At 39.8% G+C, this 21,906-nt stretch overlaps 1 protein-coding gene across 3 annotated transcripts in view; it reads left to right on the top strand.

Annotated features, from left to right (window-relative positions):
• Positions 1-14,121, top strand: part of CHD1L (chromodomain helicase DNA binding protein 1 like) — a 61,196-nt gene extending 47,075 nt beyond the window's left edge. For all 3 annotated transcript variants that reach the window (XM_081224706.1, XM_081224707.1, XM_081224705.1), the window contains 8 exons: positions 1,411-1,559; positions 2,385-2,548; positions 3,098-3,303; positions 4,378-4,476; positions 11,357-11,427; positions 11,532-11,646; positions 12,729-12,837; positions 13,769-14,121. In XM_081224706.1, coding sequence (XP_081080832.1) covers positions 1,411-1,559; positions 2,385-2,548; positions 3,098-3,303; positions 4,378-4,476; positions 11,357-11,427; positions 11,532-11,646; positions 12,729-12,837; positions 13,769-13,847 — 992 coding nt within the window. In that variant the 3' untranslated portion in view covers positions 13,848-14,121. The remainder of the gene's footprint in view (positions 1-1,410; positions 1,560-2,384; positions 2,549-3,097; positions 3,304-4,377; positions 4,477-11,356; positions 11,428-11,531; positions 11,647-12,728; positions 12,838-13,768) is intronic.
• Positions 14,122-21,906: the final 7,785 nt, after the last annotated feature.

Below are 21,906 nucleotides of genomic sequence, written 5' to 3'. Positions count from 1 at the left end.
TGGGCTGCAGACTGAAGACAGATAGCATGGTTAAAAGAATACAAATAAATATGAAAGACTAGTAATTACAGCATCTCCTATCAAAATTAAATAGAAAACAGGGTGGCTTTATCTTGAATGCCAGGCTTTTTTTTTTTAAATCACGTTCATAAGTTGAGAATTGCATGAAGATACATATGTTGATATTTTACACTTCTTGGCTCTTTATTTTTTTTTTTCCACTTGTTGATAGAGCCCCTCATTGAAAGCCCCCTGCTGATTTAATTAGCAAATGCCGATTAGAATTACAGCTGGTTGGATTTGGGTACAAGTGTGAAGCAGTTGATCTCTTGAGAATGAAAATGTTTTGCTTTCGTACTCTCTGGGGAAAGCATACTTACAGCTGATATTATAACGCTGTGAAAATACATTTTTGGTAACATGTGCTATTAAATATGTTTCACTTTAGAATCATTGTCTCACCTCTCTGGTTGCTAGTCTTGGCTTGTTGTGACTTATCTTTATCATGTGATTCATGATCTTGGCACATCAGCCAACCTCTTTGAGCCTTTGTGTCCTCATCTGTAAAACGGTGCTATTAGTATCTGCTTTACTCTTTTACACAGTTGCAAAACACATAGCATAAAATGCTATTCAAGTTTACACTGTCACCATTATTGTTGTTACTGTAATTGTTATTTGCCGGCCTGTTACCTTTCCATCCTTCTATAGAGAACAGTAGTGTACTGAAAAGAGCACACTGGCCTTAGAGTCAGAAAATCCTGCCGTCTTCACTTATTAGCAATGAGAACTGGGGAGTCTCTTGATCACTGTCTGAGCCTCAGTTTTCCCTTTCTTAAGTGGGGTTAGTTATATCAGAACTGGGGTGAGGCTCATGAAGATGCTTCATGAGATCTACAAAGAATATTGTAAATCTAAGGGATTGTTTTTGTGCTTCTTTATTCCCTCCTAGATTTTCTACTTGTTCCTTTTAATATTACAGCAAAGGGGGGAAAAGTTTGAGTGTTAAACGTGTGTTTGGAATTTTAAAAATATGCTCTTGGTTACCTTTATTAGATAATCTTAATGTCAGTGAGATTAATGCTGGGGAGTTGTGTGGAATGAACAAGTGATGAGTGTTCCAGAACTCAGCAGGATGGAGGCATCCAGCAGAGACTCACAGACCATCTAGAGATAGACCAAAAGGGCTTTAGCTCTCTCCTTTGAAAAGTAAATACACGAGATCCCCATGTGGATCCCAAACCCATCAGCATTAGTGAGATCAGAAATCCAGTACCTTCATCACAAGCTAGTCTTAGCCCATTTAGAATACAGGCTGCTCTTTTGTTCGCCCTGGTTATTGCTTTGACTAGAATCAATCTATTTTTCTTTAGTATCTAACATTTCTCTCTTTGTGTTTTATGTTTTTAGAAAACCACATGTACTTATTTGAAGGTAAAGATTATTCTAAGGAGCCTAGTAAAGAAGACAGAAAATCATTTGAGCAACTGGTGAATCTTCAGAAAACCCTTTTGGAGAAGACTAGTCAAGAGGGCCGGTTACTCCGAAATAAAGGCAGTGTAAGAACTATTAATTTATGTAAGGATAAATTCTTTCAAACGTTCATCCTAAGAGAACAAAAAACGATGCTGGGAGTGATTGGTTAAGAAATAAGTGTGTAAGTGTTTGTTGAAATATAAGTATCATTGACTGTACCCTAGTATAAAAACTATGTAAGAAGTTGGCATAAAAATAATAACGGTATATTTTACCATTTAATGCAGGTGATAGCAGCCTTGTCTATCTAAGCCACCCCTGAAGGGATCATGGCATTACACCAAAATACCACACCCTGCTGCTGACAATCATGACCCTATGTCATTAAGAGAGGATGACAACCATAAGTGTTGTATGTAATGTCTACAGTATTTGGCACTTAATCTGTGCTCATTAAATGCTAGTTGTCATTAAGATAATCATGATGCTGAAATATTCTGTTTAAGACAGAATGATATAATACATTGAGGAAGAGTTCCATTAAAAATGGTTAAACCTAAAATAGCATCCTGCAGGGTATGCCTTCAATTTTTAAAAAAAGTTATTTTCTGAAGTACCTTATTCCTAATGAAATTAATGAAATTAATCAAAATGATGTATTGCTGTACTAACCATGGCAGTGCTTTGGTTGAGTTTAGAGCATGGTATCCTGGTTACCATGCCTACAAGATGTATTAATTGAAGTGTCTTGCTACCACTTCCCACCACCCAAGGTGACGTGGTGGCAATGTCTTGTGAAATATTAAGCACGTTGCTTCTGTTCAGAGTATGTTTTAGGGATGAATGAAACTCGTGAAGGAACAGGTAGCCCCCAACTTTCCTGGTTATGGAGCTTGTTCTTCCTACAGGTTCTCATCCCAGGCCTTGTGGAGGGGTCTACCAAAAGGAAGCGGATTCTGAGCCCAGAAGAGCTGGAGGACAGGAGGAAGAAAGGACAAGAAGCAGCAGCCAAGAGAAAGAAACTACTAGAGGAGAAGAAGAGGAAGAAGGAAGAAGCAGAACATAAGAAAAAGTATGTATGTGTTATTCGACTGTATTATTAATAAAGCTGAGGGTCCCAGTTGGTAAAGGAATCACTATTGCATAGTGAGTCCACAGTTGAACATCACTTTACAATTGCAGAAAATGTCTGTAAAGCTGGTAGTTCCTACTGGTAATAGAATACATTTTTAAAGATTAAACTTGAACCTTAACAGTTAGTCTACTTAAGAGAACAGTCCTGAGTGCCTAAGGCAGAGAAGATGCATTCAGTTGAAGCTAGAAAATTTTAGGATTTTATTTCAGCTGCCTAACGAGAGTAGTTTACTTGAACATTCCCTTTTAGTCACATGTTCTTAAAAACAGTGACATCCGGTGGCTGCTCATTTTTGAAGTGTAGTCAAGAGGCAGTTAGGCTAATCAGTAACGCTTCTTGTTTATTTACAAATAGGCAGAAAATAGGGTGAGTTTCTAATTGCATCTCCACTTGGCACTTACTGTTTGTGAATAGCAGTACAAGATGTGCTCAAAGGGAAATTGTGATAAGCCCAGTTAATTTCCTTTCCTCTCTGGCCTGTTGAAGGATGGCCTGGTGGGAGTCCAACGATTACCAGTCCTTCTGCCTGCCTTCCGAGGAGAGCGAACCAGAGGACCTGGAGGACTGGGAAGATGAACGCTCTGCCCAACTGGATTATGAGGACCCAGACTCGACCTCCATCAAGTATGTAAGCGGTGATGTCACCCACCCACAGGCTGGGGCGGAGGATGCTGTCATCGTGCACTGCGTAGGTAGGAAAAGTGGTGGGGCCTGAGTCTTTGTGGTACCAAGGTCTGGGGAAGATGAGGCAGAATCCTGATTTAGGGTGATTAATGGGCCCAGTGTAGTCTTGTGTGGTCAAAAAGAGTGAATTTTAGAACCAGGAGACTGGGATTTGACTCTTGTCCCTCTTGTTTATCTGGTTGAGCAGCCCAGCCTCTCTGGGCCTCAACTTCCTTATCTGTATAATGGTATAAGATCTGCCCTGTTCTGTGCACAAGGGTTTTAAGAGAGTACAAGGAGGTAGCATCTATAAGACAAATGAATCCTTTCAAAACTCCAAGCATGTTCTTCCCTCATGACCTTTGTACTTTTTACTTCCTTTGTCTGGAGCCCTCTTTCCCCACTTTGCCACATCAAGCATTGTTCAAATGTCTGCATCTCAGAGAGGTCTCTCTTGATTGCCCAGACCCCATCCTCACCCCTCTATTCTTCTTTATCCACTTTCTTACCTTATTTTACTTGATGATACATCACCACCTGACGTATTGCCTATGTATTTGCTTATTTGTTTCATTGAACTAGAAAATAGCTCCATGGGAGTAGGGATTTTTTTTTTTGTCCACTGCTGTAACCCTAGTGCCTAAAACAGTTCTTGACATGTAATACTAACAAATATTTATAGTATAATTGAATGAATGAATGACTGTAAATACCAGGTACTAACTAGCTGTGTTAGTACCAGCTTGAATAAGTCATTTAACCTTTCCATTTTCTTACCTGTAAAATGGGAGTTGTGTGCTGTTGTATTATGTCTGCTCTGCATCTTTCCTCAGCCATCTCCCAGGAATTACAGAAGTACCGCAGAGATTCTGCTCTTTCAAAACACTAATTTTTTTGATGCTTTTCTGTTATGATGGCCAAGTATATTCCAGAAAACCTAAACATATTTGAGAAGTCCAGTGTATAATAGGTGCAGGAGATAAGTTTCTTCTGCTCTTTGAAAAATCATTCTTCTACAAGTCTCTTCGGTGTACCTTTGTTTTTTTAAATTGTGGACTGGATTTTGCCTCCTATAGAAGAAAATTTTCTCTTTCTTCTATCAGATGACTCTGGCCGCTGGGGCAGAGGTGGTTTATTCACAGCTCTGGAAAAAAGATCTGCTGAGCCAAGAAAAATATATGAGCTGGCTGGGAAAATGAAAGGTAAGAAGCAAAGCAGAGAGAAGGGTTAGGGATGGGAGAAGAGGGGAGAGGACGCTTAGGACAAGTATTAGGTGCATTAAAAAGCACTAGATGAGGAGCAGGACGAGCTGGTTGGAGCCGCATTCTGTCATCAGTCAGCTGGTTGATATGTGACTTTGAGGCAATCCCTTCCCCTCCCTGTGTCTGTTTTCTCATTTGTAATTTGTGAATAATACTTATTCCACCCACCGCATGGGACTATAATGAAGATAATGAATGAATGTGCAAGTACTTTGATAAATGTCAATTCCTGCATGCATGTTAAAGTGTTGGCTTGAAGATCATTTCATTGTTTACTCAATTCACTCCATCTTCTTGAGGGAATATCTCCTGAAAATGTCAGACTCCTGTGGGAGAGAACTGAGACATACCATTGAAGTGCTAACAAGACCTGGGTGCTGAAGGGAAGGAGGTTGTATTATGAAGTAACACTCCCTGGAGGCAGAAGTAGAGCTGTGCGGGGCAGGGGAACTTGAAAGCTGAACACTATTCCCCCTTGGCATACGGAGGGGCCAGGGCACCTCCTGTTATGTGTGGAGATCACAAAGTGGCAAGAGGAGTAAAGTGATTGTTGTGATTAGCCTCTCAAGTTCCATAGGAAATAAAGGATCTTGTCCAATGGAGGAGGGCTCTTCACATTTCTTAGAGATTGTTTTTTTCCTAATTCTTCTGCTCACTTCTCCAGGGTAGAAGGGGATGTAAGGACTTAGAGTGAATACTCTTTCTACTAAAACAGATTACATATTACAGAGCTTAATATGTGTGAAATAATTAACCCAGATCTAGATATTGATTGGGCAGCTGGAAAAGGAGAGAATTCAGGAGGAGGTCGGAGTTAGAGATGCAGACTGAGAAGTTCCCCTTTGGACGAGGAATGGGAGGGCAGAGAATAGAGCATGGAAAACACCTCCATTTAGGAGCAGAGGCAAGAAGGGGAGAAAGAAGGAATTGTCAGAAAAATAAGAGAACCTTGAGAATGGAGTGTTTTGAGGTACAAGGGAGGAGAGATGTCAGGAAGTGGTCTGTAGTGTCAGACACTGTAGTGAGTATGAGCATTGGGAAAAGGCCATTGGATTTGCCCCAAGGGCAGTCACATGACCTTGGAGCACTTGGAAGAATGTGTGAAAAGTAAAACCTGGTTGCACAGAGTTAAGGCGTAAGTGATCAGTAAGGAAACAGATGAGGGTGTGCACTGTTTTCTGAAGAAGGATTGAAATAAAGTAGAGCAGGGTAGATGAAAAGTGGGCTTGAATTATCAGGGAGGGCTTCATGGAAAGTGGTGAAAGTTCTCTTAGGCCTGGAAGGGTGGGTTGGGTTGAATTTAAATAGGTGGAGAGAAAGGGCAGGAGAGTCCATAACCATGTCTCATTCTTTTTGGTATCCCTGTAACTCCACCGTTCCCAGTATGGGGCATTGAATGATCCCTGCAGCTACACTGCAGATGTTTTTGGGGAATGTTGTGTAGGTCAGACAGGCTGGAATAGAGGGTTTAGGCTGAGGAATAGAAGAGAGTTAGATTTTAAAGAAAAGAGATTTGGGCCACATTATAGAAGACCGTACATGACTTGTCCAGGGAGATGCCATTCTAGGCAGGACCTTATCCAATGGCTAGTGGCTAGATATGGGAGATTTGAGTAGAAGAATGGCATAGCAGAGCAAATATTTTAGAATGACTTGAACAATTGGGGTATGCAGGATGGATTGAGAGGACAAAAGGTTCAAACTGGAGTAGGCCAAAAAAAAAAAAAAATTGGAGTATGCAAAGCCATAGAATTAAATTAGCACATTTCTCTAGAGAATTTGATTTGATTTGGATGAGGTAGGAAAATATACAAATACAAATATGTAAGTATTGTAGAATAAAATATTTGAATAGTTTAAGACAAACGTAAGACTCTTCTAAAGGAATTTTACGTTCATAGTGCCCCACCCCCTCCCAGCCTGGATGCCTCTGGGTTTTGCATTCACTCTCCAGTGCCTACAGGAGTACTTTGTAGGCAGCGTTTGAGAGGCACTGAATTAGGAGATCATAAAAATTCAGGTGTGAAGGGGGTGACATGGTTGCATAAGACATTCCTTCTTTAATCTCCCTTTTTAACTGACGGTTTAGACATCTAAACATGAACAAAGGTGCTTTGGTGGGTCTTTTGGGAGACCCAAGAGAAGACTCACCCACCACTGCAACTGGTAAGAGACAGACACACCTCCGTATAGGCAAGGAACCAATGGACCCAGCAAAACTGCCTAGACCCCTCTCATTGCTGTAGGGCAAAAATCAGGTGAGTGCTGCCCTGGGCAGGTACTCACACACAGAACTTGCAGAAGTCCAGCCTTCCTGAAGGGAGACTCCGGTACACTATTGGAGAAAAAGAAAAATATGAGTTTGCTTGCAGCAGAGGTGGAAAGAGACTTTCCCAGCATCAACCCTCCCCCCAAGGAAACACTTCGAGGGGCTGATTTTTCTGGCAGAGGCACCTAGCTACCCTCGCCAGGTGGAACACAGCTGGAAAAACCTGTTTCTCTTTGCCAGCATCTGGAGTACTAAGGTGGGAGCTCCACGACTGTGGGAAGGAAGGATATTGGGAAAGAGGCAGATAAGAGTTTCAAATGGTGTCAAAGACATGTGCTCAGTAGGAAGTTCACTCAAGGACCCCTGGGGGTACCACCCTGGGGATCTCCCTACTAGGTGTGTGGGCACTCCCTATGCACCAAGTGTTAAACCCACACCTCCCCCCAGTTCTGCTGCTGGCTCCCTGTGCTTGCTCCGCAGTGTGTCCATGAGAGTGAGCTCTGCTAGACCAGGAGCCCACTCAAAACAGGTCCTGTCGATGGGCAGGGAAGAAACCACAAACTTAATTTATAGTGCCACTTTCTGGGGAAAAAAGGTGTGCAGCCAACCTGGTGAATTATAAGAATCAGAGAAGACACAAAAGCTTAAAAATTTGGCCACAAGACAGAGCAAGAAGAGTGGAGCACAAACACATAGGAAAAACTGAGATAATACCAAAACCATAGAACATAATACCCCATCTGCTGAAGGTAATGAGCACAGAGTTTAGGACGTATCCGCTACTTCAGATTCAAAAGCACCAGCACGTACCAGGAATATGAAAAATCAAGGAAATATGGCATCACAAAAAGAAAATGACAGTTCTCTAGCAACCATGCTCAAAGGCACAGAATATTATGATCTAACTGACAAAGAATTCAGAATAGCAGTTATAAAGAAACTCAATGAATTTTACAAGAAGACTCAGGCAACTCAGTAAAATCAGGAATAAAATATGTTAACATAATGACTTCTTTTCAAAGAGATTGAAATTTTAAAAAACCAAACAAATCGTAGAGCTGAAGAAGTCAGTGGATGAGATGAAGAATGCAATAGAGAGCAGCTATAGCAGGGGAGACCATATGGAAGAAAGGATAAGTGACTTCGGGAGATAGAAATTTTGAAATAACACAGAACAGATGAAAGAACAAATTTTAAAAGAGCGAAGCAAGCTTATGTAAGTTACGAGATTGAAACAAGAAAACACAAATATCAGAATAATTGGGCTTCTAGAAGGAGAAGTGGACAAAGAGTTTATTTTAAGAAATAATAGCTGAGAACTTTCCAAACCTGGGGAATGTCTTGGACATACGTGTCCATGGAGCTGATAGATCACCTTATAATCTCAATGCAAAAAGACCTTCTCCAAGACACATTATAATGAAACTGTCAAAAATCAATGATAAAGAATCTTAAAAGCAGCCAGGGAAAACAAGAATGTAACCTACAAAGGAACCCCTATTAGGCTATCAGCAGATTTCCTAGCAGAAACTCTACAGGTCATGAGAGTGGAATGACATATTCAAAGTGTTGAAAGATCAAAATTTCCAGCCAAGAATACTTTACCGGCAAAGTTATCTATTGGGTATGAAGGAGAAATAAAGGCTTTCCTAGGCAAACAAAAGCTGAGGGAATTCACCACCACTAGACCTGCCTTGCAAGAAATGCTGAAAGGAGTTCTTCAAGCCAAAATGAAAATACACTAATCAGTGACATGAACACATATGAAAGTACACAACACACTGGTAAAGGTAAAATATATAGAGTCAGATTTAGAAAACTAAGTGTTAGGATGGTGTGTTAACCACTCAACTATAATTTAAAGGTTAAAGGAAAAGAGTAGTAAAAATAACTAACTATAGCTACTATAAATTGCTAATGAATAATATAAAAACATAAAAAGAGGTAAATTGTTACATGTATAATATAAAAGGGAGGAGTAAAAGGGTGGAGCTTTTATAGGCAATTGAACACTGTTCTGTCTATAATATGTTTCATGTAAGCGCTATAGTAACCACAAAGCAAAAACCTAGAGCAGATCCACAAAAGACAGAGAAAGGGGAACCAGAGTATACCACCACAAAAAATAACCAATTTACAAAGGTAGGCAGAAAACAGGGAAAGAGAAACAATGGAAATACAAAACCACTGGAAAGCACAAGATGACATTAGTAAGTCCTTACATATAATTACTCTAAATGTAAATGGATTGGTGACTTCCCTGGTGGCGCAGTGGTTAAGAATCTGCCTGCCAATTCAGGGGACACAGGTTCAAGCCCTGGTCCGGGAGGATCCCACATGCTGCGGAGCAACTAAGCCCCTGTGCCACAACTACTGAGCCCGTGTGCCTAGAGCCCGTGCTTCACAACAAGAGAAGCCACCGCAATGAGAAGCCCATGCACCACAGTGAAGAGTAGCCCCCACTAGCCACAACTAGAGAAAGCCCACGTGCAGCAATGAAGACCCAGCACAGCCAAAAATAAATAAATAAAATGTAAATGGATTGAATTCATCAATCAAAAGGCACAGAGTGGCTAGATGGATAAAAATAACAAGACCCAACTATATACTGCCTATAAGAGACCAACTTGGGCCTTAAAGACACATGTAGACTCGAAGAGATGGAAAAATACATTCCATGCAAGTGGAAACTAAAAGCAAGTGGAAGTAGCTATATTTATATCACACAAAATAGACTCTAAGCCAAAAATGGTAATAAGAAACAAAGGGGTCATTATATAATGATACAGGGATCAATTCATTAAGAAGATATAACAGTTGTAAATATATATGCACGTAAATCTGCGTACCTAAATACATTAAGCAAATATTAATAGATATGAAGGGAGAAATAGACAACAATACAGTAATAATAGGGGACTTCAGTACTCCACTGTCAGTGATACGTAAATCATCCAGACAAAATCAACAAGGAAATGATGGGCTTGAACCAAACATTTGACCAAGTGGACCTAACAGACATCTATAGAACATTCCATCCAACAGCAGCAGAATACACATTCTTCTTAAGTGCATGTGGAACATTTTCAAGGAGACATCATATGACAGAGCAAAAAACAAGTCTTGGCAAAATAAGACAACTGAAATCATACCAAGTATCTTTTCTGTTCACAATGGTATGAAACTAGAAATAAAACGAGGAAAGCTGGAAAATTTGCAACTGTGTGGAAACTAAACAACACACTCCTGAACAACCAATGGGTCAAAGAAGAAACCAACAGGGAAATCAAAGAATATTTCAAAAAAATGAAAATGGAAACACAACATAACCAAAACCTATGAGGTGCTGCAAAAACAGTTCTGAGAGGGAAGCTTATAGTAATAAATGCAAATATTAAGAAATTAGAAAGATCACAAATAGTCAACCTAACTTTACCTCTCAAGGAATTAGAAAAGAGGAGTAAATTAAGCCCAAAGTTAGCAGAATAAAGGACGTAAAATTCAGAGCAGAAATAAATGAAATAGAGACCAGAAAAACAAAAGGTCAGTGAAACTAAGAGCTAGTTTTTCAAAAAGATAAAATTGATAAACCTTTAGCAAGACTAAGAAAAAGAGGGAAGACTCAAATAAAACCAGAAAAGAAATTATAACTGACCCTACAGAAATACATAGAATCATGAGACTACTGTGAATAATTGTACACCAACAAATTAGATAACCTAGAAGAAATGGATAAGTTCATAGAATCTACAACCTACCAAGACTGAGCCAGTAAGAACTAGAAAGTCTGAACAAATCAATGATGAGTAAAGAGATTGACTCAGTAATTAAAAACCTCCCAACACAGGAAACTCCAGGACCAGATGGCTTCACTGGCAAATTCTACCAAACGTTCAAAGGAGAATTAGCATCAGTCCTTCTCAAACTCTTCCAGAAAATTGAAGAGGAGGGAACACTTCCAAACTCGTTCTATGAGGCCAGTATTACCAATATCAAAGCCAGATAAGGACACTACAAAAAAACAAAACTATAGACCAATATCTCTGGTAAACATTGATGCAAAAATTCTCAATGAAATATTAGCAAACCTAATTCAGGAACTCATTAAAAGGATTACATACCATGACCAAGCAGGAATTTTCCCTGGGATGTAGGGATGGTTCAACATACACAAATCAATAAGTGTTATACACCACATTAATAGAATGAAAGATAAAAGTGATCATCTCAGTAGATGCAGAGAAATCATTTGACAAAATACAACACCCTTTCGTGATAACATACCCTCTGCAGATTGGGTATAGAAGGAACATACATCAGTATGATATAAAAGGCCGTATACAACAAACCCACAGCTAACATTACATTCCACAAGAACTGAAAGCTTTTCCTCTAATATCAGGAACAAGACAGGGGTGCCACTCTTACCCATACCTGAGTGGATTTGGAAAAGGCAAGACATAAGGAGGATTCAGAATAGTCCTTCCTCAGGGATCTCATTCTGTAGTGAACTTTGTGTTCTTTCTGTTGCTCCCTTTTGTTTTACCTCAGATTTGAGTTTGGGAGGTGTCCTTTTATTTCCTATTGATGATAAAGAGTCAAGAAACAAAGGGCAAGATTTGGTAAGTAAACAACCACATCAGTTTATCAGAGCTGAACTTTGACTCCCATCACCTCCCCTTGAAACTACTCCTGCTCCCACCCAGTTAATGATGGTTCCTCCTAGTTGGCCTTGATTGTGGCCCAGCACCGTGATCCCGCCAATGTCCTGTCTGGCATTAAGATGGCAGCCCTAGACGAGGGCCTGAAGAAGATATTTTTAGCAGCAAAGAAAAAGAAAGGTAAGCTCTTCCACTTGTGCTCAGGGATAGATGAATTTCTGCTCCCAAGCATATGATGTGATTTTTAAAGGGAGGTAAGAAATGTCAAGACCCCATTCAACATACATGGTAAAGGTAAGCCCCAGTATGAGAGATCACAGAAGTAACAACCTTCCCATCTTTTTGCAAAGCGCTTTCCTTTCTACATCACTTTTGTATCCATTATCTCTGTGGACTGCCTTCATCCACTTGGGTATTTGTATCATTTTACAGATGAGGAAGTAAAGGACCAGAGATGAAGTAAACTGGTCATAATGCAGTTGTGAAGCGCCTCTTGGAGAGTCCCAGTCCGCATTAGCAGACAGTTCTCTGCCAAAAATCTGAGTTCAGTTTTGTTTCTAAGCCCAGTGTGTCTCAGAGTTTCTTGAACTGATGGACTTTTTTAAAAATAAATTTATTTTATTATTTTTGGCTGCATTGGGTCTTCATTGCTGCACACGGGCTTTCTCTAGTTGCAGCAAGCGGGGGCTACGCCTTTGTTGCGGTGCACGGGCTTCTTATTGTGGCGGCTTCTGTTGTTGCAGAGCACAGGCTCTAGGTGCGGGAGCTCAGTAGTTGTGGCTCGAGGGCTCTAGAACGCAGCCTCAGTAGTTGTGGCACACAGGCTTACTTGCTCCGCACCATGTGGGATCTTCCCGAACCAGGTATCAAACCCACATCCCCTGCACTGGCAGGTGGATTCTTAACCACTGCGCCACCAGGGAAGTCCCCTTGATTTGTTAAAGAATCTTTCCTTATTTTAATTACATCTTGATCATTGATCGTATTTTATTTCCATAGTACCTACTTATTTCCAGAGCCTGTAGGTCCTTGTGTTCAATAGAATTAATTTAATTTTCCCCTATTATGACCCCTCCCCAGAATATTTTTGACATTATAATCATATGCTTTGAGTGGGACACACCAAGATTATATACATTTTGTTCATTGGAAACCACAAAGTGACTCAGAATATGTTATTATCTCCTATGTATATTTTATACACATTAAATCAATTTGATGAACGAAGATATCATGATCTTTTTTTTTTTTTTTTTTAACAGCAAGTGTCCATCTTCCACGCATTGGACATGCCACGAAAGGTTTTAACTGGTATGGTACTGAGCGACTTATTCGGAAACACTTGGCCTCAAGAGGCATCCCAACTTACATGTATCCTTTTGTTATCCTGATGGTGTGCACTTCCAGCTCAAAAGGTGAAAATGTCTTGCATTTTTCTGGTGTCATTATTTAATCCAAGGCCAAGTCGTCTTCTGCCATGTTTTTCAGTCTACCCCTCTTCAATGAGAAAAAACTAAGAAGCATTTTCTAACTTGTATATATCCAAGGAGGTAAATATACTCAAGCATTTCTGGTTGCCAACAGCTAAATTAAAAGATATATGAAGAGGGGAATTAATTGAAGAATTGCCATTTGCTAACATACTGAATTTTTTTCACATCAATTCTCTGGAGATCCTTCAGGCCCATAGACCAAGGCCTGATTCTAAGAACTTCACTCTGTTCACTAAAATAAACAAACAAGTAAACAAGTGAACTGTTTTATTTCTGAACCCATTCAATGTATTCTTAAGGAGCAGTGTGAAACTCATTTTGACCATGAGTATATAATGTAGTTTTGCTGGACTAGTATTTTCTTCTAATGACCTGCTTGCTGTATAAGTTAGCATTGTTTGAACTGTACTGAGTCCAAAATTACTAGAAGAAGCTGAATTGGCCCCCAAGTGCTATAATTATACAGAAACTTCATCTTTTTACTTAGATACTTAACTGAAATTAATTCACTCAGTGCTGGTTTATTTAAACCACTGTAAAAACTTAGCAGAGAATTTATGTTTTATACACTTGCACAATTCAAGCAGTATCAAAAGAGTTTTAGTATATCAGATAATAATTCTACAGTAATAAGTACTAACAATATTGGAAAAATTTATGATATGGTAAAAAGAAACTAAGGCATGCTACTTCTGGAGTGGTTATTTCAATAATTACTAAAGAACTAGTAGTTTTAGTAAAGTTGATTTTAAAAACTTTTAAAGTTTTTTAAAGTGATGAAATATATATTCCTTGACCATCCTTATCAGCTACTACTTTCCTAGAAGCAAGGCTGCCATCCTTCATCCACAGGCCTCATCTTCCTCCTTAGGACAGCTGGTGCCTTAACAATCAGCTCAGCATCAGATCCAGCCTTCAGCAACCAGCTAAGATGTTTGCTTAAAGCTACTGTAATAGAATATTTCAAAAAGGAATCAGGATCTGGTGGGCCTCTGAGGTACTCTGTTTTCTGAATTCTAATTCTGTTCTCCTGGATGTGGTACTGATGTGGTACGTGTAATACAGGGATGCACAAGATATTTGGGAAAATCCTTTGGCAGCTTGCCAGGGCCCCAGTTTGCACAGCTATTTGCATAGTAATAAATACATTTTCTATCTCTAATGGTTTCTTTGCTTTCTTTCCCCTCAATCTAGTTTTCATCCCCTCCATCAGACTGATTTCTTTATAGTGAGAAAGGTGAATGGATTAAGGAGAAAGGAAAGGTAATAGGAGAACAGGGTGGCTCTAGGGGAAGGAAGCACCTTCGGCCAATTCGTGCTTTGGAAAGATAGGTCTCTGAGGGGAAAGGCTGAGAAATGAGATTCCTGATCCAAACATGTGGAGCCCCTCCTGCCCTCTCTTCATCCTGCTCAGCATTCAGAGCTAGAAGAACACACGTTGGCCCAGAGGCCTGTCAAATGTGACTTCAGAGAAACCAGAAGATCACTCCCCCTCCCACCGAATCAGTTCAGCTTCAAGAAATAAGGGAATTGTGGAAATGGCACAAAGCTGACAGGGAATGTCAGACTGGGGAGGGCAGGGGGCAGAGAACCACAGGAGAAGGAGTCTTAGGAGGAGACACCCATGTAAGCTATGGCTTTTCACAGTTTGTACATGAAGTCTCAGTCTTGGCTGACTGTCCTCAGCCAGCCTGATTTCTGCTGCTTTGAAGCTGTAAGTCTCAGAGCTGGGACCATGGCCTTCTAAGGAGAGTAGTGCTGTTGGCACCTGGGTTGTACTGTTCTATTTGACTCCCTCTCGGCTCCTTCACCCTTCAACAATTTAGCATCTGTTTTGAAGACCTATTAGACCCTAAATTCACGATTCCTTAATTTGTTTTTCCTAAAATTTCTTACTTTCATTTTTATTGCCTCCTATCTATTACTCTTAACCACCAGTGCTTGACACATGGGTGATTATTAATAACTTTAACCTCTTGACTGGCATCTTAAGTCTTAGAAGCAGAATTGGAACTCCAAAAAGGGAGAATGTAGAGAAATCTAAGCTAATGCATAAGTAAGCTGCCGGCCCTTCAAAAGCAGCCAGAGTCCAAACAGGTACGGTATAAGCAGATGCAACGAAAACTTGATTGTCCAAAAGCTGTATACCCTCCTGAAAAGCTGTACTTCCTTTGGATATCAGAGTTCATAGGACTAGCTGTAGATGTTTCTGAACATCTGAGAGGGGCATCAGCAGAGAACTCACTCCCAAAGGGAGCATAACTGACATTTTCAGGGGCACAGGTATTTTTTTTGAAAAGAAAGGGGCTTCTTTTCACCCTATACTGTCCCACTTGCTCCAACCGTATGGGCCTTTTCTCTGGATGAAGGCCCTGGGCCATGACTGTCTGCCCCCTGGTAAACTGGGCAAAACAACACGGAAAGAGATCAGAAAACTCATGTGGCACTTTCTCCCTTAAGCATGAGGTCACCTGTTAGTGGCAGCCCCCTGCTGTCCTTTCTGACCTCTCCTAGCTCATCAGTCAAAAATGCTGCTCTGCTTTATCTCCATATGTCTTTCCTGTCTCATAACCCCTTCACTCTTCCCATCAAAGTGTGTCACTGTCTGAGAAGGAAGAATGAGAGAAGCTACCTACTTTGTTTATCCCAAGGGTTCTGTCCCATTTCTTCCACAGCATCTTTGATGCCATCTGGCCCCCCCTCTGAGGAGGCCATGATAGGGCCAAGAGGACAGTATAAGATTTTGTTCATTGATGAGCTTTTATGGAGAAGTTTGTACCATAAACATCAATTTTTAAAAGCCCTGCTTATTGAGATAGTGAGGAACTTAACTTAAACTTGAAATTTTCTTTATGTACAATCTTACATATTTTCTTGATTTTTAATAAACTTTCCTTCACTTTGTAACATGCCTGTTTAATTTTTTGTCCCATCAATCTAAACTACATTCTAAGTTAATTAATCCTCTTCAAGTATAGCTTGAATCACCCATTTTAGAGCCCTGAACCATCTCTAGGCCAATGTGTTTTCTTTTGCTGTCTACTAAGTGAAGAATAAACTCACTCGAGCATTACTTGTCTTCCACCATAATTTAACCTTATTTCCCAAAGACATCCTACAGTTTCTTGCTTGAGCCTTTGCTCATTCTGGTCCCTCCCTGGACACCCTGCACCCTCTAAATCCCCTCCCGTATCTCCAACCCACTATTGTCCCCTATCAAATCTGATTCTTTAGGAATCCAGAAAAATCTAACCTCTCTGTGGTTGAACTACAAATGATAATTGGGTTTATGGCACTTAATTTGTTGACATATTATACTCATTGGTATATTTACTTAATTACTGCCTAAGTACTAAGGCCTTTGAGAAAGGTGATTTCTCATTTATTTTCCCTATCACACAAATCAATTAATAGGTACTCAAATATTGAATTTAAAATGGTATGTGGATAACTGGCTAGCAAGTTGGGAAAAGTATTAGACTCCCTGAATATATCATAAACGCCAGATGGCTTAAGTACTTAAATGTAAAACTTGAGAATATATAAACTTGTCATTTTTATGGTGTCTGACTAGCAACTGGCCTTTGAAGCTTCTCCCAACTTCTCAAATACCAGTGGCATTAAGGTGAAGACTCGCAACCACACTGAAAATAAGACAACCAACCAACTAAATGCCAGAACATGAGAGGAAATGACACTAGTTATAAGGCAAAGTTGAACTGAGATTTCATTTTAGGAAGCAAAGATTGCTTAAAAACCTAGGACCTTCACCAGCCAGAAAATGAACAACAATCCTTCTATCCTTTTCTTCCCTTATGTTAACAAAAAGGTCTACTGCCCCCTTCCCCCATGTCTGCTGTGAACTCTGTCCCCTCCAGCCTTCTCAAGAATGTTATTCTACCACTTTCTCTTATATATTCAGTTTGTTCTTTAAATTAGAATCTTTCCATTGACGTATAAACAAGGTCAAGTCACTCTCATTAAAAAGAACTCCCTAGGGACTTCCCTGGTGGTCCAGTAGTTAAGAATCCATTTTGCAGTGCAGGGAACGCTGGTTCAATCCCTGGTCGGGGAACTAAGACCCCACATGCCACAGGTCGACTAAGCTCACGGGCTGCAACAACTGATCCCACGCTCTCTGGAGCCCGCACGCCACAGCTAGAGAGAAGTCTGCACGCCACAGCTAGAGAAAAGCCTGCACACCGCAACAAAAGATCCCATGTGCCACAACTTAGACCTGACGCAGCCAAAAATTTTTTTACATAATAAAAATTTTTTTAAAGAACTCCCTAAATCCTCATTCCCTCCCCCCATCACAGCCCAACCTCCAAAGAGTTGTCCCATCTACACTGCTTTTGTTTCTTCACCTCCCACTGGCTCTAACCCACACCATTCTGACTTTCTACACTTTCACTCCACCAAGAGAGTCTGTGTTAAGAATACCAATGACCTCCAAGTCGCTAAATCCAAAGAACATTTTTCAGTTCTCATCTTGACCTCTGAGTAGAGTTCAACACTGTCTACTGCTTCCCTCTTTTTGAAACACTATTGCCTTGGCTTCTGCGACAAGATACTCTTCTGTGACACAGTAATCCAGGAACTTATCTTTTATCATCTTTGCACAGTTTTCTCCCATGGTCTTCTTTTTACCTAGTGTATTAGTTTGTTAAGGCTGCCATAACAAAATACCACAGACTGGGTGACAACAAGAAATGTATTTTCTCACAGTTCAGGAAACTTGAAGTCCAAAATCAAGATGTCAGAAGGGTTGGCTTTTTCTGAGACCCCCTCCCCTTGGCTTGCAGATGGCCACCCTCTTGTTGTATCCTCACAAGTTGTTTCCTCTGTGCGTGCATACCCTGGTATCTGTATTTCCAAATTTCCTCTTACAAGGACACCAGTCAGATTGAATTAGGCCCCATCCTAATGGCCTGACTTTAACTTAATGCCTCTCTAAAGGCACTATCTACAAATACAGTCACATTCAGAGGTACTGGGGATTAAGGCTTCAACACATGAATTTTGGAAGACACAATTCAGCCCCAAACACCCAGCCATTAAATGTTGGAGTTCCTCACCATAAAAGACCCTGAATTGTCAAAACAATCCTGAAGAAAAAGAACAAAGCATGAGGCATAACCTTCCAAGACTTCAAACAATACTACAAACTGACAGTAATCAAAACAGTATGGTTTGGGCACAGAAACTGACATATGGATCAATGGAACAGAATAGAGAGCCCAGAAATAAACCCACACACCTATGGACAATTAATCTTTGACAAAGGAGGCAAGAATATACAATGGCAAAAAGTCTCTTCAGCAAGTAGTGTTAGGAAAGTTGGACAGCCACATGTAAATCAATGAAGTTAGAACACTCCCTCTCACCATACACAAAAATAAACTCAAAATGACTTAAAGACATAAATATGAGATGACATCATAAAACTCCTAGAAGAGAACATAGGCAAAACATTCTCTGACGTAAATTGTACCAATGTTTTCTTAGCTCAGTCTCCCAAGGCAATAGAAATAAAAACAAAAATAAACAAATGGGGGCTTCCCTGGTGGTGCAGTGGTTGAGAGTCCGCCTGCTGGTGCAGGGGACACGGGTTCATGTCCCGGTCCGGGAAGATCCCACATGCCGTGGAGCAGCTAGGCCTGTGAGCCATGGCTGCTGAGCCTGTGTGTCTGGAGCCTGTGCTCCACAACAGGAGAGGCCACAACAGTGAGAGGCCTGCGTACCACAAAAATAAATAAATAAATAAGCAAATGGAACCTAATCAAACTTACAAGCCTTTGCACAGCAAAGGAAACCACAGTCAAAACAAAAGGCAAACTACAGAATGGGAGAAAATATTCGCAAATGATGCAACTGACAACGGCTTAATCTCCAAAATATACAAACAGTTCATACAACTCAACAACAAAAGAAACAAAAAACCCAATCGAAAAATGGGCAGAAGACCTAAAAAGACATTTCTCCAAAGAAGAAATACAGATGGCCGATAGGCACATGAAAAGATGCTCAACATCACTAATTATCAGAGAAATACAAATCAAAACTAAAATGAGGTACCACCTCACACTGATCAGAATGACCATCATTAAAAAGTCTACAAATAACAAATGCTGGAGAGGGTGTGGAGAAAAGGGAACCCTCCTACACTTTTGGTGGGAATGAAAATTGGTGCAGCCACTATGGGAAACAGTATGGAGGTTCCTCAGAAAACTAAAAATAGAATTACCATATGATCCAGCAATCTGACTCCTGGGCATATACCCAGACAAAACTATCATTTAAAAAGACACATGCACCACTATGTTCATAGGAGCACTATTCACAATAACCAAGACATGGAAACAACCTAAATGTCCATCAACAGATGAATGGATAAAGAAGATGTGGTGTATATATATATATTCCATATATACAATGGAATACTACTCAGCCATGAAAAAGAACAAAATAATGCCAATTGGAGCAAGATGGATACAAATAGAGATTATCATAATAAGTGAAGTAAGTCAGAGAAGGACAAATACCATGTGATATCACTTGGTATTTGTTTTTATTTTTGGCTGTGTTGGGTATTCATTGCTGTGTGCGGGCTTTCTCTAGTTGTGGTGAGTGGGGGCTGCTCTTCATTGCAGTGTGTGGGCTTCTCATTTTCGTGGCTTGTTGCAGAGCACAGGCTCTAGGCACACGGGCTTCAGTAGTTGTGGCACGGGGTCTCTAGAGCACAGGCTCAGTAGTTGTGGCTCATGGGCTTAGTTGCTCTGCAAATGTGGGATCTTCCCAGGCCAGGGATTGAACCCATGTCCCCTGCATTGGCAGGCGGATTCTTAACCACTGCACCACCAGGGAAGCCCCAAAAAGGTCCTACTGTATAGCACAGGGAACTATATTCAATAGCCTGTAATAAACCATATGGAAAAGGAAAAAATTTTTTATTACATTTAATAAAAAAAAATAATAAAATGAGAGATTAACAACTGGAGATTGATAGTGTTCATAGAGTACTAAATAGAAGGGATAAAAAGAACCCATACCTTAGAAGAACCTGTACACCTAGGCACATTATTGTATAATTTCCAAAAGTCTCAGAAGGTTTGTCACAAAAAGACCCATTTTAAATATACTTTTGGAGGAATTATTCAAATAAGAGGAATAAAACCATCAGATGCTCCCTGGGCAACATACTACCTCGCTAACTTATCTTACTCCCTCATCGTGCTTGAGGAACTTAGTATATCTGAGGATCTTTTATTTTTCATATACATTTGAACGACTTTTTGGCTAAATCTGCAATTTGTTTCAAAGGTCTTTTCTTCAATATTTAAAAAATAGTACCACGTTGTCTCCTTGCATATGCTGTTGCAGTTGAGAAGTAGAGGGTATGGCAGGGATAAAACCAAGAAGTGGTCTCCCTTTTTTAGAGGGAACATATAAATACCAATTTAACAATCCAAAACAAACAAAGAAATCAGGTAAGGAGGAAGAAAACTGACAGAGATTGATATAAAATATAACACAGTAGAAGCAAATCAGTATGTAACTAATTAGTAAGTGTAAATGTACTACAATGCCAGTTAAAAGACTAAGCTTATCATATTGCATAAAGCAAAACAAAAGAAGAAAACAAAACAAAAAATATGTAGAGTTACATACTCAAGACACCAAATCTGACTGTATCATTCCCTACTTAAAATTTTCAGTAACTTTCATCACTGATAGGGTTTACAGCATCACCTCGATTCACTCTGACCTAGAGTGAGTCAACCAACCTCTCTAGCCTTATTTTCTTTCAGCTACATTTTTCATTTGTTCCAATAACACCAAACACTCCTAGTTCACTGCATTCACCATTTGTTTCAGGATTCTGTGTCTTTGTTTATACTGTTTTCTCCTGACACACCTAACCCCTTCTTAAGAGTATTAATTCATGCAAAAGGACTTACTTTAGTTATCATTGCTTCTGGGAACTGTCCCCTAACCTACAAGAATATTCCAAATAGCTTTTCCCAAGGCACCTTGTACATTCCCCCAATCACTCTTCTCACCTTAAAAGATCAGGAGTACCAAATAGCAGAATTAGACCCAATAGGCCTCATATTGGAATTACCAGATGTAAAATATTAAAAGTATATTTACAACATTTGTAGAAATAAGATTGAACTGAAAATATGAACAAAAATGAGAGTATAGTAAGTGACCAGGCAGACTAGAAAAATAGCCAAATAAACTTGTAGAAATGAGATATAAAATCATTGAAATTAACTCAGTGGATGGGTAGGCAGAATAATGGTCCCCCAAAGATGTCCGTGTCCTAATCCCTGGATCCTATGAATATGTTATGTTACATGAAAACAGGAATTAAGGTTGCAGATGGAATTAAATTTGCTAATCAGATTTCCTTAATGTAAAGAGACTAATACTAGATTATCTAAGTGGGCCCAATATAATCACTTGAGTACTTAAAAGTGGAAGAGGGAGGCAAAACAGTCAGTGTCAGAGTGATGGATGTGATTTTCAAACTGGAGGAAGAAAACCATCAGCCAACAAATGTGAACAATTTCTAGAAGCTGGAAAGGGTGAAGAAGCAGATTCTTCTCTAGAGCCTCCAGAAAGGAATACAACCTTTGACTTCAGCCTGGAGACCCATTTAGAAATTCTGAACTATAGAACTGTAAGGTCATACATTTCTATTGTTTTAAACATTGTTTAAATTTGTGGCAATTTGTTACGGCCACAATAGGAAACTACAATGGGTTAATCAGATTAGACACAATAAAAAGAGAATTGGTGGAATGGAACATAGGTCTAAGAATGTAGTAAAGAGGGACAAAGATGGAAAATGTGAAATAAGAGAATAGGGATAATGGGTATGAGATGTAATAATCAATTTGCTGAAAGTTCAATGGCTGAAATATTCTAAAATTTATGA

This window comes from Mesoplodon bidens (genome assembly GCF_964165515.1).
Source record: "Mesoplodon bidens genome assembly, chromosome: 2".
Taxonomy (NCBI): Eukaryota; Metazoa; Chordata; class Mammalia; order Artiodactyla; family Ziphiidae; genus Mesoplodon; species Mesoplodon bidens.
Note: the sequence above shows the minus strand (reverse complement) of the source record. Positions and strands in the feature narration are given on the sequence as shown.